The 14202-nt window shown below is 46.3% G+C and overlaps 1 protein-coding gene across 2 annotated transcripts in view; it reads right to left on the bottom strand.

Annotated features, from left to right (window-relative positions):
* The window catches only part of nphp1 (nephrocystin 1), a 105015-nt gene that overhangs the window by 32779 nt on the left and 58034 nt on the right, over positions 1 to 14202 (bottom strand). For both annotated transcript variants that reach the window (XM_033022019.1, XM_033022020.1), the window contains 4 exons: positions 9490 to 9600; positions 4811 to 4893; positions 2115 to 2191; positions 1939 to 2032 (listed from right to left, as the gene is read on the bottom strand). In XM_033022019.1, the coding sequence (XP_032877910.1) occupies positions 1939 to 2032; positions 2115 to 2191; positions 4811 to 4893; positions 9490 to 9600 (365 nt within the window). The remainder of the gene's footprint in view (positions 1 to 1938; positions 2033 to 2114; positions 2192 to 4810; positions 4894 to 9489; positions 9601 to 14202) is intronic.

Here is a 14202-nt window from a genome sequence, read left to right on the forward strand (position 1 = left end):
ACCTCATGCTCCTCTATCTTGAGGGTTAGGCTGCTGTGGACCATGTGGTGTGATGTGGCTGTCTCGGGTGGCTCCACTTCAAAGCGAGCAAAGAAGAGGTTCAGCTCCTCTGCCAACGAGGCGTCACCTTCAGCAGCTCCAAGGTTGGTCTTGTAGTTGGTGAGATACTGGATCCCCTGCCACACCTGCCTGCTGTTGTTACTGTCCAGGTGGTCCTCTATCTTCCTCCTGTAGGCTGATTTGGCCTGTCTGATGCCTCTCTTCAGGTTAGCTCGGGCCGTAGTTAAATATAAATATAAATATAGTTACACTTCTTCTGCTGTGGTATAGTGGTGAGCAGCACCTGACACCTGGGTTCGATCCTGACTTCGGGTACTGTCTGTGTGGAGTTTGCACGTTCGCCCTGTGACTGTGTGGGTTTACTCCAGGTGCTCTGGTTTCATATACTCATTTACTATTGTGTTGTGTCTTTTTATTTTTTATAAAATGTAAATACTGGTTCTGTTCTGTTCTGTTCTGTTGTTTTGCACAATTCGCAGGCATTGCCACTTTCATTTCACTGTGCATCTTGTATGTGTATGTGACAAATAAACTTGACTTGACTTGAAGACTGCTACATGGCGACTTTTGTGTACACTCTCAGAGTGGTCTACTGTCTTACACTCTTGTGCTTATTATAAGTGTGCCTAATGTATGGAAGGATTGCCAAAAAACAATGTCACTGGTCTTGGGTACACATGACAGTACAGTACCATCAAACCATTATAGACAATGGACAATAGTTGCAGGAGTAGGCCATTCGGCCTTCGAGCCAGCACCGCCATTCACTGTGATCATGGCTGATCATCCCCAATCAGTACCTCGTTCCTGCCTATATGGTAAATAGTTAAAATCCCAACATCAATCTCTGTTGCAGAACTGAGAAGGACTTTTTCACCACAACTCACTATTTTCTGTTAGTTAACCAATCCTTTATCCATATCAAGATAACACCCACAGCCTGATGTTTAAGAAGGAACTGCAGATGCTGGAAAAATCGAAAGTAGATAAAAATGCTGGAGTAACTCAGCGGGTCAGGCAGCATCTGTGGAGAACATGGATAGGTGACGTTTCACAGAGTGCTGGAGTAACTCAGCGGGTCAGGCAGCATCTGTGGAGAACATGGATAGGTGACGTTTCACAGAGTGCTGGAGTAACTCAGCGGGTCAGGCAGCATCTGTGGAGAACATGGATAGGTGACGTTTCACAGAGTGCTGGAGTAACTCAGCGGGTGCAGCAGCATCTATGGAGCTAAGGAAATAGGCAACGTTTCGGGCCGAAACCCAGAAGGGTTTCGGCCCGAAACGTTGCCTATTTCCAGAAGGGTTTCGGCCCGAAACGTTGCCTATTTCCTTAGCTCCACAGATGCTGCTGCACCATAACTCAGTGGGTCAGGCAGCATCTGTGGAGAACATGGATAGGTGACGTTTCACAGAGTGCTGGAGTAACTCAGCGGGTCAGGCAGCATCTGTGGAGAACATGGATAGGTGACGTTACACAGAGTGCTGGAGTAACTCAGCGGGTCAGGCAGCATCTGTGGAGAACATGGATAGGTGACGTTTCACAGAGTGCTGGAGTAACTCAGCGGGTCAGGCAGCATCTTTGGAGAAAAGGAATAGGTGACGTTTCGGTTCAAGACCTGCAGATTGAGAGTCAATGGAAAGGGAAGCGAGAGATATAGAAAGTAAGTAGTACAAATGAATGAAAGATGTACAAAAAGTCACGATGATCAAGGGAAAGGTGATCCATGGTCCATGGTAGATGAGGACTAGGTGAGTTATACAGACAGTGAAACTTAACAGGATGACAGTGAAACTAGTACGATGACTAGGGTGGGGAAGCAGGCAAGTACGCAAACCTTGCTATATACAGCAAATGCTACAGATCAGAGCTACCTACTTCAGGACGTTTCTCATGTAACCGGCTGGTGGTTTCAGCTTCACCAGGAGTTTGGGTTGCTTCCTGAACACCAAAATCTGCTCTAAAAAGTTAGCTGAAGCAGCGAAAAAAAACACCATTAGAACAGAGTTGAAGGAACCAGAAATATCTGCATTAAAAATATTAATATGCCATACCTCTTCGAGTGAGTATTGGATCCACTTCCAAGCCTTTTTCATAAGGTGTTCCACCATTTAATACAACTTCATAGGTTCTTTATTGCAGATAAAGATATGAAATATATGGTATAAGGCACATATTTCACCGACAATTGTGATAATATTATCTATCAAAAAATGCAAATTTTGTTACATTCTAGATGATGTTACCAAGTTGAAGCAGACTGCTCAAAATAAAAATCCACTTCTGGGAATGTCAAAAAATTGCCATTAATTACATCGGTATTAAGAGGTAGACAAAAATGCTGGAGAAACTCAGCGGGTGAGGCAGCATCTATGGAGCGAAGGAAATAGGTGACATTTCGGGTCGAGACCCTTCTTCAGACTGATGTGGGGATGAGGGGGGGGGGGGCGGGAAGAAGAAAGGAAGAGGTGGAGACAGTGGGCTGTGGGAGAGCTGGGCAGGGGAGGGGAAGGAGGGAGAAAGCAGGGACTACCTGAAATTGGAGAAGTCAATGTTCATACCGCTGGGGTGTAAACTACCCAAGTGAAATACGAGGTGCTGCTCCTCCAATTTACGGTGGGACTCACTCTGGCCATGGAGGAGGCCCAGGACAGAAAGGTCGGATTGGGAATGGGAGGGGGAGTTGAAGTGCTGAGCCACCGGGAGATCAGGTTGGTTATTGCGAACCGAGCGGAGGTGTTGGGCGAAGCGATCGCCAAGCCTGCGCTTGGTCTCACCGATGTAGATGAGCTGACATCTAGAGCAGCGGATGCAATAGATGAGGTTGGAGGAGGCGCAGGTGAACCTCTGACGCACCTGGAACGACTGCTTGGGTCCTTGAATGGAGTCGAGGGGGGAGGTAAAGCGACAAGTGAAGCATTTCCAGCGGTTGCAAGGGAAAGTACCCGGGGAGGGGGTGGTTTGGGTGGGATTATTAAGAGGATTTGGTTTAATTTCATTCATTGAATTCTGCTGCAGTCTTCAGAGATGCAGACGTGCACCTATTTTCTATGTTTCTATGTTTCTATGTGCACAAGAGACCTCTACTGAATTGAATGAAAAGAAACAGTATGGAAACAGACCCTCCGGCTCACCAAATCCACACCGACCATCCATCACACGCTCACACCTGTTATAGACAATAGACAAAAGGTACAGGAGTAGGCCATTCGGCCCTTCAAGCCAGCACCACCATTCATCCATAATCAGTACCTGCCTTCTCCCCATCCTATCCCCTGACTCCACTATCTTCAAGAGCCCCATCTAGTTCTGCGTTATGCACTCACAGGGTGAACATGCAAAGCCCACACTGGTACACCCGAGGCTAGATATAAGCTGGATCTCTAGAGCTGTTTTGCTGTGCTTCTACATGCTATGCCACTATGGTCGGGAGCCTTCTCCAGACTGATGCTAAATACCATCAGTCCATCCCTCCACAGACACTGCCTGCGCTGCTGAGTTCCACTAGCACTTTGTGTGATGTATAAGATTAACAGGTTAATAGATTAATAGGAGAAAAATGGTTTTCTTCCCAGCTGTTATCAGGCAACTGAACCATCCTACCAACAACTAGAGATCAGTCCTGAACTACTATCTATCTGGTTGGTGACCCTCGCACTACCTTTGATTGGACTTTATTGACTTTATCTTGCACTAAACTATTCTATTGACTCTCTCTCTGTTGACAATAGACAATAGGTGCAGGAGTAGGCCATTCGGCCCTTCGAACCAGCACCGCCATTCAATAGACAATAGACAATAGGTGCAGGAGTAGGCCATTCGGCCCTTCGAGCCAGCACCGCCATTCAATGTGATCATGGCTGCTCATCCCCAATCAGTACCCCGTTCCTGCTTGTTCCCCATATCCCCTGACTAGTCACATGTACCAACAACCAACCTGATCTCCCAGTGGCTCAGCACTTCAACTCCCCCTCCCATTCCGAATCCGAACTTTGTAACATAGAAACATAGATAATAGGTGCAGGAGTAGGTCATTCGGCCCTTCGAGCCAGCACCGCCATTCAATGTGATCATGGCTGATCGTCCCAAATCAATAACCCGTGTCTGCCTTCTCCCCATATCCCTTGATTCCACTAGCCCCTAGAACTCTATCTAACTCTCTCTTAAATCTATCCAGTGACTTGGCCTCCACTACCCTCTGTGGCAGGGAATTACACAATTCTCTCCTGGGCCTCCTCCATGGCCAGAGTGAGTCCCACCACAAATTGGAGGAGCAGCACCTCATATTTCGCTTGGGTAGTTTACATCCCAGCAGTATGAACATTGACTTCTCCAATTTCAGGTAGTCCCTGCTTTCTCCCTCTTTTCCCTCCCCTTCCCAGCTCCCCCACAGCCCACTGTCTCCGCCTCTTCCTTTCTTCTTCCCGCCCCCTCCCACCCCCACATCAGTCTGAAGAAGGGTCTCGACCCGAAATGCCACCTATTCCTTCGCTCCATAGATGCTGCCTCACCCGCTGAGTTTCTCCAGCATTTTTGTCTACCTTCCTTATCATGTATCTGTACACTGTAAATGGCTCGATTGTAATCAATGAATAATCTTTCCGCTGACTGGTTAGCACGCACCAAAAGCTTTTAACAAATAACAATAAACTAACAAATGAAAGCTTAAATAAAAAAACAATAAACTAAACTAAACTAATATATTTGCATTAAATTCTCTGAGCTGATATTTATCCAAGCATTTTTTTACCTGTGGGGAACAGGAACTCCGTCAGCAGTAAAGAGAGGCAAGAAGACCCAGCCACAGCTCAAATCCCCTCGATGACCAGTTAACTAAAATGGAAAAGAGATTCAGTCAGAACAAGAGCAGCTGATTACTTCTTAACTTAGCTGATTTGGTCATGTTTGATCATCGCAAGTTATAACTAACTGCATTGTAATTTGCATCGTTGCATCGTGGCTTGGTTCGGCAACTTGAGCGCCCTGGAGCGGAAAAGACTACAAAAAGTAGTAAACACTGCCCAGTCCATCACCGGCTCTGACCTCCCTACCATCTATCGCAGTCGCTGCCTCAAAAAGGCTGGCAGCATCATCAAGAACCCACACCATCCTGGCCACACACTCATCTCCCCGCTACCTTCAGGTAGAAGGTACAGGAGCCTGAAGACTGCAACAACTAGGTTCAGGAATAGCTACTTCCCCACAGCCATCAGGCTATTAAACTTGGGTCGGACAAAACTCTGAACATTAACAGGCCATTATCTGTTTATTTGCATTTTATCAGTTTATTTATTCATGTGTGTATATATTTATATAATGGTATATGGACACACTGATCTGTTCTGTAGTCAATGCCTACTATGTTCTGTTGTGCTGAAGCAAAGCAAGAATTTCATTGTCCTATCAGGGACACATGACAATAAACTCTCTTGAATCTTGAATCTCTTGAATCAATCGAAATGAGTATAAATGAAAGTAAATTATAAACCCTGTGAGTCGAACATGAAAGTGACAATATTTAAGAGACATTTGAACAGGTATATGTATAGATTCATAGAGTCATACAGCATGGAACGTTTTTAGATTAGATTAGATTAAACTTTATTAATCCCCTTATTCAGGGGAAATGCTGATGTACTTGCAGCACACTAATAAAAATACAACATAGCATTCAAAAAGAAGTTCAACACAAAAACATCCCCCCACAGAGATTCCCACTGTGGGGGAAGGCACAAAGTCCAGTCCCCATCCTCTTGTCCACCCAAAGTCGGGCCTATTGAGGCCTCCACAGTCGCCGCCACGGCGCCCGATGTTCTCGCCGGGTGATGGTGCTCCGGCGTTGGGAGAACCCCCAGCGGCTTGGGGTGCCAGGAACGGCCGCCTTCCCACCTTTTGAGGTGGAGATTGACAAATTCTTTATTACTGAGGGTGTCGGTCATTTAAATATTTATTCATTAGGAAAAGTAATAGATTTCCGCAAGGTGAACGATTTACATAATTGAAATTAGACAAAAATGCTAGAGAAACTCAGCGGGTGAGGCAGCATCTATGGAACAAAGGAATAGGTGACGTTTCGGGTCGAGACCCTTGATTGAAAGACATAATTGAAATAACAGGCAGAGATAGACATTTTTCATTAGTATGGGTGTCAGGGGTCATGGGGACAAGGCAGGAGAATCGGGTTGAGAGGGAGAGATAGATCAGCCATGATTGATTGATTGATGGAGTAGACTTAACGGGCCAAATGCCCTCATTCTGCTCCTGGAACATATGAGCATGAACCAGGCCCTTTGGCCCAACTGCTCCATGCTGACCAAGACGCATGTGTCGGGCAGGTTTATTGAGATATGGGCTAAACACAGGCAGGTGCAACTAGTGTAGATGGGGCACCTTGTTCAACATGGACAAGTTGGGCCAAAGGGCCTGATTCCGTGCTATATGATAATGACCCTAAACATCTCATGTTCTTAAGTGATAGGAGCAGAATTAGGCCATTCGGCCCAGAAAGTATACTCCGCCATTCAATCATGGTTAATCTATCTCCCCCTCCTAACCCCATTCTCCTGCCTTCTGCCCATAACCGCTGACACCCGTACTAATCAAGAATGTCTATCTCTGCCTGTTGTTTCAGTTATGTAGATCATTCACTTTGTGGAAATAGACAATAGACAATAGGTGCAGGAGTAGGCCATTCGGCCCTTCGAGCCAGCACCGCCATTTAATGTGATCATGGCTGATCATCCCCAATCAGTACCCCGTTCCTGCCTTCTCCCCATATCCCCTGACTCCGCTATTTTTAAGAGCCCTATCTAGCTCTCTTGAAAGCTTCTAGAGAACCTGCCTCCACCGCCCTCTGAGGCAGGAATTCCATAGACTCACAACTCTCTGTGAGAAAAAGTGTTTCCTCATCTCCATTCTAAATGGCTTACTCCTTATTCTTAAACTGTGGCCCCTGGTTCTGGACTCCCCCAACATCGGGAACATGTTTCCTGCCTCTAGCGTGTCCAAGCCCTTAACAATCTTATATGTTTCAATGAGATCCCCTCTGATCCTTCTAAACTCCAGAGTGTACAAGCCCAGCTGCTCCATTCTCTCAGCATATGACAGTTCGCCATCCCTGGAAATCTATTACTTTTCCTGATGAATAAGTTTAGTAGGATCTGAAGGATATCTTTTTCACACAAAAAGTGGTGGGTGTATGGAAGGAGCTGCCAGAGGAGGTTGTTAAGCCAGTTATCGCAACGTTTAAGAAACAGTTAGACAGGTACATGGATCTTCTTCTTGCGTATGGCGTGCACAGCCTAAAGTTGTCGGTCAACTTGTTCTATTTGATCTATTTGTTTGTGCACGTCGGGTTGATTGCATTAGTCGAAACAGGGTGGACCATGTGAAGGTTGCAATCTCCCACTCCGGGTACATGGATAGGACAGGTTTAGAGGGATATATGGGGCAAACACAGGCAGGTGGGACCAGTGTAGATGGGACATGTTGGTCAGTCTGGGTACGTTAGGCTGAAGGGCCTGTTTCCATGCTGTATGATTCTTCTCCGTGGATTGTCACCTTGTCGTGGTGGAGAAGCTTGTGCGGACCTGAGATCCTGAGAGCGATGCCGACTGGAGCTATGCTCCTGGTAGGGCCACCCATGGCGGTAAGGTCGAGGGGGAGGTCTCTGACAAAGAGCAATCCAACCAAGACCTCAACGGTGGAACAGGCGGAGGACGATGGCTGACCTTAGTGGAGCGTCACAACGGCTGGGAAGGCGGATGAAGGCTGCAGCAGAAAAGGGTCTCCGGTCGTCTTGGACTCCATGCCACTGGATCCTGACCCAGATCTGTCAAGGACTGTTAGGCGCTCCCCCCCCTGGTGAATGCTATGTACTTACCTTTCTCTGTTTCTCTCCCGAGTACAGGCCTCGTGGCTGTGAGTCTGGAATCAAGGGGTTAAAAGGCTCCTGTACCCGATTGGCCAAGCTGCGTCAGGTACTCATCTGAAGCTTAAATACCAGAATCTCCCAGGATTCTTTCTCTTCTTCGTCGACCCTGCCTTGTGAGCAGCCTGCTGGTGTGAGCTGAGGAAGGCCTGGCCACATGACATAGAACTTTGTGTACTTTCACCATTCCTTGTTAACAAATATTGAATTGGGACGGATAAGGGCTGACCTTAGTGTTTTCGTGTATTTTGTTTCAGGGTTATATCTCTTTAGGCAGGTTTTAGTGTCTCTGGTTCGACGGTCCATTACGTGGCTGGCTGGAGCACTGTTTAATTGTTTGTTAGTCCATCCATATCCCTGACTGGGTTGTTTAAATCAGGTTTGGGTTTTGTGTTCCATTGAATAATTAAAAGATTTTTGAACTTGAACCTGGTTTTTGAATTATGTTACGCGGCTCTGAAGTACCTGCATTCGGGAGTCGTAACAAAATGGGGGCTCGTCCTAAGCTGTGAGGACCCTAGACGTTTTTGGGGGTTTTTTTTGGTAGGCTTCTGGTGACTGAGGAAGTCTGTGTGTTGTGAGGGAATTTTTTCTTCCCTGTTAGTGGTAGCATTTGTGCCCAGAGTTTAGCTGGTGGTTTGGTGCTACATTTGATATGGAATTTAAGGTGCAAGACTTTGTTGAGGCTCCTTGTCAGGAGTTGTTTGATAGGTGTACTAAGGAGAGTTTGATTTTGCTGGCGGATAACTATGGCGAGTCTATTGATAAGCCATATATAGAGAGTACAGAGGAGATTTACTAGAATGTTGCCTGGGTTTCAGCAACTAAGTTACAGAGAAAGGTTGAACAAGTTAGGGCTTTATTCTTTGGAGCGCAGAAGGTTAAGGGGGGACTTGATAGAGGTCTTTAAAATGATGAGATAAGCTTTTCCCACTGAGAGTAGGGAAGTTTCAAACAAGGGGACATGACTTGAGAATTAAGGGAGAGAAGTTTAGGGGTAACATGAGGGGGAACTTCTTTACTCAGAGAGTGGTGGCTGTGTGGAATGAGCTTCCAGTGAAGGTGGTGGAGGCAGGTTCGTTTTTATCATTTAAAAATAAATTGGATAGTTATATGGACGGGAAAGGAATGGAGGGTTATGGTCTGAGCGCAGGTATATGGGACTAGGGGAGAATACGTGTTCGGCACGGACTAGAAGGGTCGAGATGGCCTGTTTCCGTGCTGTAATTGTTATATGGTTATATATAGTTATAAGCATTCGAAGAAACAGTCTATAAAGACGGTGTTATGGTCTGCTTTGGGAGTCGTAACACGGACCGTGGGGTGGCTGTCTGTGCACCAGTCTCCCCACGTTAAACAAAGTCACGCACAGGCGTCCTCCATAGAGAGGACAGTCATACACGTTTCCAGTGACTGCCGATGATGACTCCATGAACCTAAATGCTTTATATATTGTTGTGAAGTTGCAATTATTAGTAAATTACCACCGGACAACTTACGTGATAAACGTAGGTGATGCCCACTTCAAACAGAATACCGATCTCAGGCGACTGAGAGTTTGACCTCACGAAACATTCTCCATCCAACAGGCTGGGAAGTATTCCTGTAACCTGCAGCAGGGCAGAACATTAAATATCTAATTACGCTTTTGATACAACAACTATGAATGAAGAATAACTACTGGGAAACAAGAGAAGAGGATTACCTGCATTTACAATCAGCTTTAAACAAGATTGACTTCCTTTATAAAGCTGAAATACAACTGTATAATTCACAGATAAGACTTTATAATCAGAGATAAACACAATTGTATTTACTGTCATTGAACTTGCTGTGCAAATCAACTTACTTATTATAGGCATGGAGTCACTCACTGGCCCAACTCATCCATGCCGGCAAAGTGCTCCACCTGCACTAGTCCCACCTGCCCACGTTTGGCCCATATCCCTCTAAACCTTTCCTATCCATGTCAAGGGTCAAGAGTGTTTTATGGTCATAGGAGTTGAGTATAGGAGTAAAGAGGTCCTTCTGCAGTTGTACAGAGCCCAAGTGAGACCACACCTGGAGTATTGTGTGCAGTTTTGGTCCCCTAATTTGGGGAAGGACATTCTTGCTATTGAGGGAGTGCAGCGTAGGTTTACAAGGTTAATTCCCGGGATGGCGGGACTGTCATATGCTGAGAGAATGGAGTGGCTGGGCTTGTACATTCGGGAGTTTAGAAGGATGAGAGGGTATCTCATTGAAACATATAAGATTATTAAGGGTTTGTACACGTTAGAGGCAGGAAACATGTTCCCGATGTTGGGGGAGTCCAGAACCAGGGGCCACAGTTTAAGAATAAGGAGTAAGCCATTTAGAACGGAGACGAGGAAACACTTTTTCACACAGAGAGTTGTGAGTCTGTGGAATTCTCTGCCTCAGAGGGCGGTGGAGGCCGGTTCTCTGGGTGCTTTCAAGAGAGAGCTAGATAGGGCTCTTAAAGTTAGCAGAGTCAGGGGATATGGGGATAAGGCAGGAACGGGGTACTGATTGGGGATGATCAGCCATGATCACATTGAATGGCGGTGCTGGCTCGAAGGGCTGAATGGCCTACTCCTGCACCTATTATCTATTGATATACCTGCACTCCAAAGAGTAAAGTCCTAGCCTGCCCAAGCTCTCCCCTCGAGTCCTGGCAACATCCTCATAAATCTCTGCATCCTTTCCAGCTTAATGGCATCCTTACTATAGCAGGAATACAGTTCAGAAGGTGGAGTACGAGAAGGTAAAATCTGAAAATTTCCAACGCATTGCATATTCAGAAGTCTACAAAGAGAACCACAGGGACAATGTTAAGACAGTGATAGATACAGAACTGAACTAATGGTTTAAAATCCATCCAGAGAATAGAATACGCACATTAGCATCATCTGCAATACCTTGCCATATTCTAATTATTCCCATGGCAAAACATAGTGGCATGGCCTTTGTGGAAGTTTTACATAAGAGAACAGTTACAAATGCTGCCGTTAGGACACGGATAATTAAATATCATGCCAGGAGCAAGTAGAATTTGCATACATGAATGCAAGAATCTAAATGAGGCCTTGTGAACCTAAAAGAGCAGTAATAGCTCCTCTTAATTCAATTATGTACATTCCACACTTCAGGGTAATATGTATAAAATCATGAGAGGAACAGATCGGGTCTCTTGCCCAGAGTAGGAGAATCGTGGACCAGAGGACATAGGTTCAAGGTGAAGGGAGAAGTTGGGAGGTCATGTTGCAGTTGTATCGGACGTTGGTGAGGCTGCATATAGAATGTTGTGTTCAGTTCAGTTCAGTTTTATTTGTCATGTGTTTAAGAAGGAACTGCAGATGCTGGAAAATCGAAGGTAGACAAAAATGCTGGAGAAACTCAGCGGGTGCAGCAGCATCTATGGAGCGAAGGAAATAGGCAACGTTTCGGTCCGAAACCCTTCTTCAGACTGATGGGGGGTGGCGGGGAGAAGGAAGGAAAAAGAAGGAGGAGGAGCCTGAGGGTTGAGGGATGGGAGGAGACAGCCCGAGGGCTGGGGAAGGGGAGGAGACAGCAAGGGCTAACAAAATTGGGAGAATTCAATGTTCATGCCCGCAGGATGCAGACTACCCAAGCGGAATATGAGGTGCTGTTCCTCCAATTTCCGGTGTTGCTCGCTCTGGCCATGGAGGAGACAGAGAGGTCGGATGGGGAATGGGAGGGGGAGTTGAAGTGCTGAGCCACCGGGAGGTCAGGTTGGTTATTGCGGACCGAGCGGAGGTGTCCGGCATGTGTTGGTTAACACAGGGTCAGCGGTACAATGAAATGTGTTTGACAAGACAATGGGTCACTTCAGCAATGATATTACAAGGATAAAATTAAGGTAAAAAAAAAGATAAGTTCTGGGCACCATGTTATAAGAAAGATGTAATTAACCTGGAACAGGTACCGAGAAGATTTACCAGGATGTTACCAGGACTAGAGGGTTTGGGCTATAGGGAGAGGTTGAGCAGGCTGGGACTCTATTCCTTGGAGCACAGGAGAATGAGGGGTGATCTTACAGAGGTGTATAAAATTATGAAAGGAATAGATCGGGTAGATGCACAGAGTCTCTTGCACAGAGTAAGGGAGTCGAGGACCAGAGGACATAGGTTCAAGGTGAAGGGGCAAAAATTTAATAGTAATCTGAGGGGTAACTTTTTCACACAGAGGGTGGTGGGTGTATGGAACAAGCTGCCAGAGTAGGTAGTTGAGGCAGGGACTATCCCAACGTTTAATAAACAGGTTAGACAGGTACATGGGTAGAACAGGTTTGGAGGGATCACAATCACATAATACTTCTGAAGAAGTATATGAATAATACTTCTGAAGAAGTCTGAAGGAGGGTTTCGGCCCGAAACGTTGCCTATTTCCTTCGCTCCATAGATGCTGCTGCACCTGCTGAGTTTCTCCAGCATTTTTGTGTACCCACAATAATACTTTATTAGCCAAGTATGTTTTTGCAACATATACGAAGAATTTGATTTGCCATAAAGTCATACAAATAAAAAGCAACACACAAAACACATTTTAACATAAACATCCACCACAGTGACTCCTCCACATTCCTCACTGTGATGGAAGGCGAAAAAAAGTTCAATCTCTTCAATTCTTTGTTCTCCTGCCGTCGGGGAGTCTTCCGTTGACAGGGCGATCGGACCCCGGGTCGGGGCTGGATGAAACCTTCTGCGTCGTTCAGAGCTTCCCGACATCGGTCTCTACCCGAGACTGCGAGCTCCTCGTTGGTGAAATCCGCAGGCTGCAGTTGGAGCGTCGATCCCAGGCAAGGGATCGCAGGCTCCGATGGTAAGTCCACGGCCCCGCGGTGGGGCTCAAAGTCAGTCCCGAGCAACGCCTCCAGTTCCATGATGTTAGGCTGCAGAGTGACCGGAGATACGATCCGGAAAACAATCGCATCTCCGGCAAGGTAAGAGATTGAAAAAAAGTTTCCCTGACCCCAAATCCCAAACCCCACATAAACCAAACCAGAGAACATCAACACAAACTTAATAAACCCCCACTAAATGTAACAAAAAAGGGACAAAGGGGCAGACAGACAGTTGGCGAGGCGCCCCCTGGTGGTATTTGAGCTAAACACAGGCAAGTGGGACTAGTGTAGGTGTTGGCCAGTGTGGGCAAGTTGGGCCGAAGGGTCTGTTTCCACGCTGTATGACTCTAAAAACACACAAGCCTGCCTCCCCTCCATCGACATTTCACGCTACCTGGGGAAAGCAGCCAACATAACCAAGGCCCATTCACACCCCACCATCCCCTCTTTACCCCTCTACTTTAGCGCAAAAGATACAAAACCTTGAAAGCACAATCGACCAGATTGAAGAACAGCTTCTTCCCCTCTCTTTTCACACTCTTGAACAGGCCTCTCATATGCTCTGTCGAATTCTCTGCCTCAGAGGGCGGTGGAGGCCGGTTCTCTGGATACTTTCAAGAGAGAGCTAGATAGGGCTCTTAAAGATAGCGGAGTTAGGGGATATGGGGAGAAGGCAGGAACGGGGTACTGATTGGGGATGATCAGCCATGATCACATTGAATGGTGGTGCTGGCTCGAAGGGTCGAATGGCCTACTCCTGCACCTATTGTCTAACGTCTATTGCCTATTGGCTACGGATTAATTCATGTTTATAGGTCTAAGGGCAGAATTAGGCCACTCGGCCCAACAAGTCTACTCCATCATTCAATCATGGCTGATCTATCTCTCCCTCTCTGCCCCATTCTCCTGCCTTCTCCCCATAATACCTCACATTAGAAATTTGCCAATCTTCCAATCTATCTCGCTGTAAACCTGTGTCATGCACCCTGTTTATTTTCTCTCTGGACTACTTAATGTGCTCATGTACAGTATGATTTACAAAAGAACATAAAATCCTGGAGTAACTCAGCGGGTCAGGCAGCATCTGTGGAGAACGTGGATAGGTGACGTTTCACAGAGTGCTGGAGTAACTCAGCGGGTCAGGCAGCATCTGTGGAGAACGTGGATAGGTGACGTTTCACAGAGTGCTGGAGTAACTGCGGGTCAGGCAGCATCTGTGGAGAACATGGATAGGTGACGTTTCGGGTAAAGACTCGTCTTCATGTATGATTTGTTTGGTTAACATGCAAAACAAAGTTTTACACTGTATCTCCAGACATGTGGCAATAATAAACTTATACCAATAGGA

This window comes from Amblyraja radiata, chromosome 5, assembly GCF_010909765.2.
Source record: "Amblyraja radiata isolate CabotCenter1 chromosome 5, sAmbRad1.1.pri, whole genome shotgun sequence".
NCBI lineage: Eukaryota > Metazoa > Chordata > Chondrichthyes > Rajiformes > Rajidae > Amblyraja > Amblyraja radiata.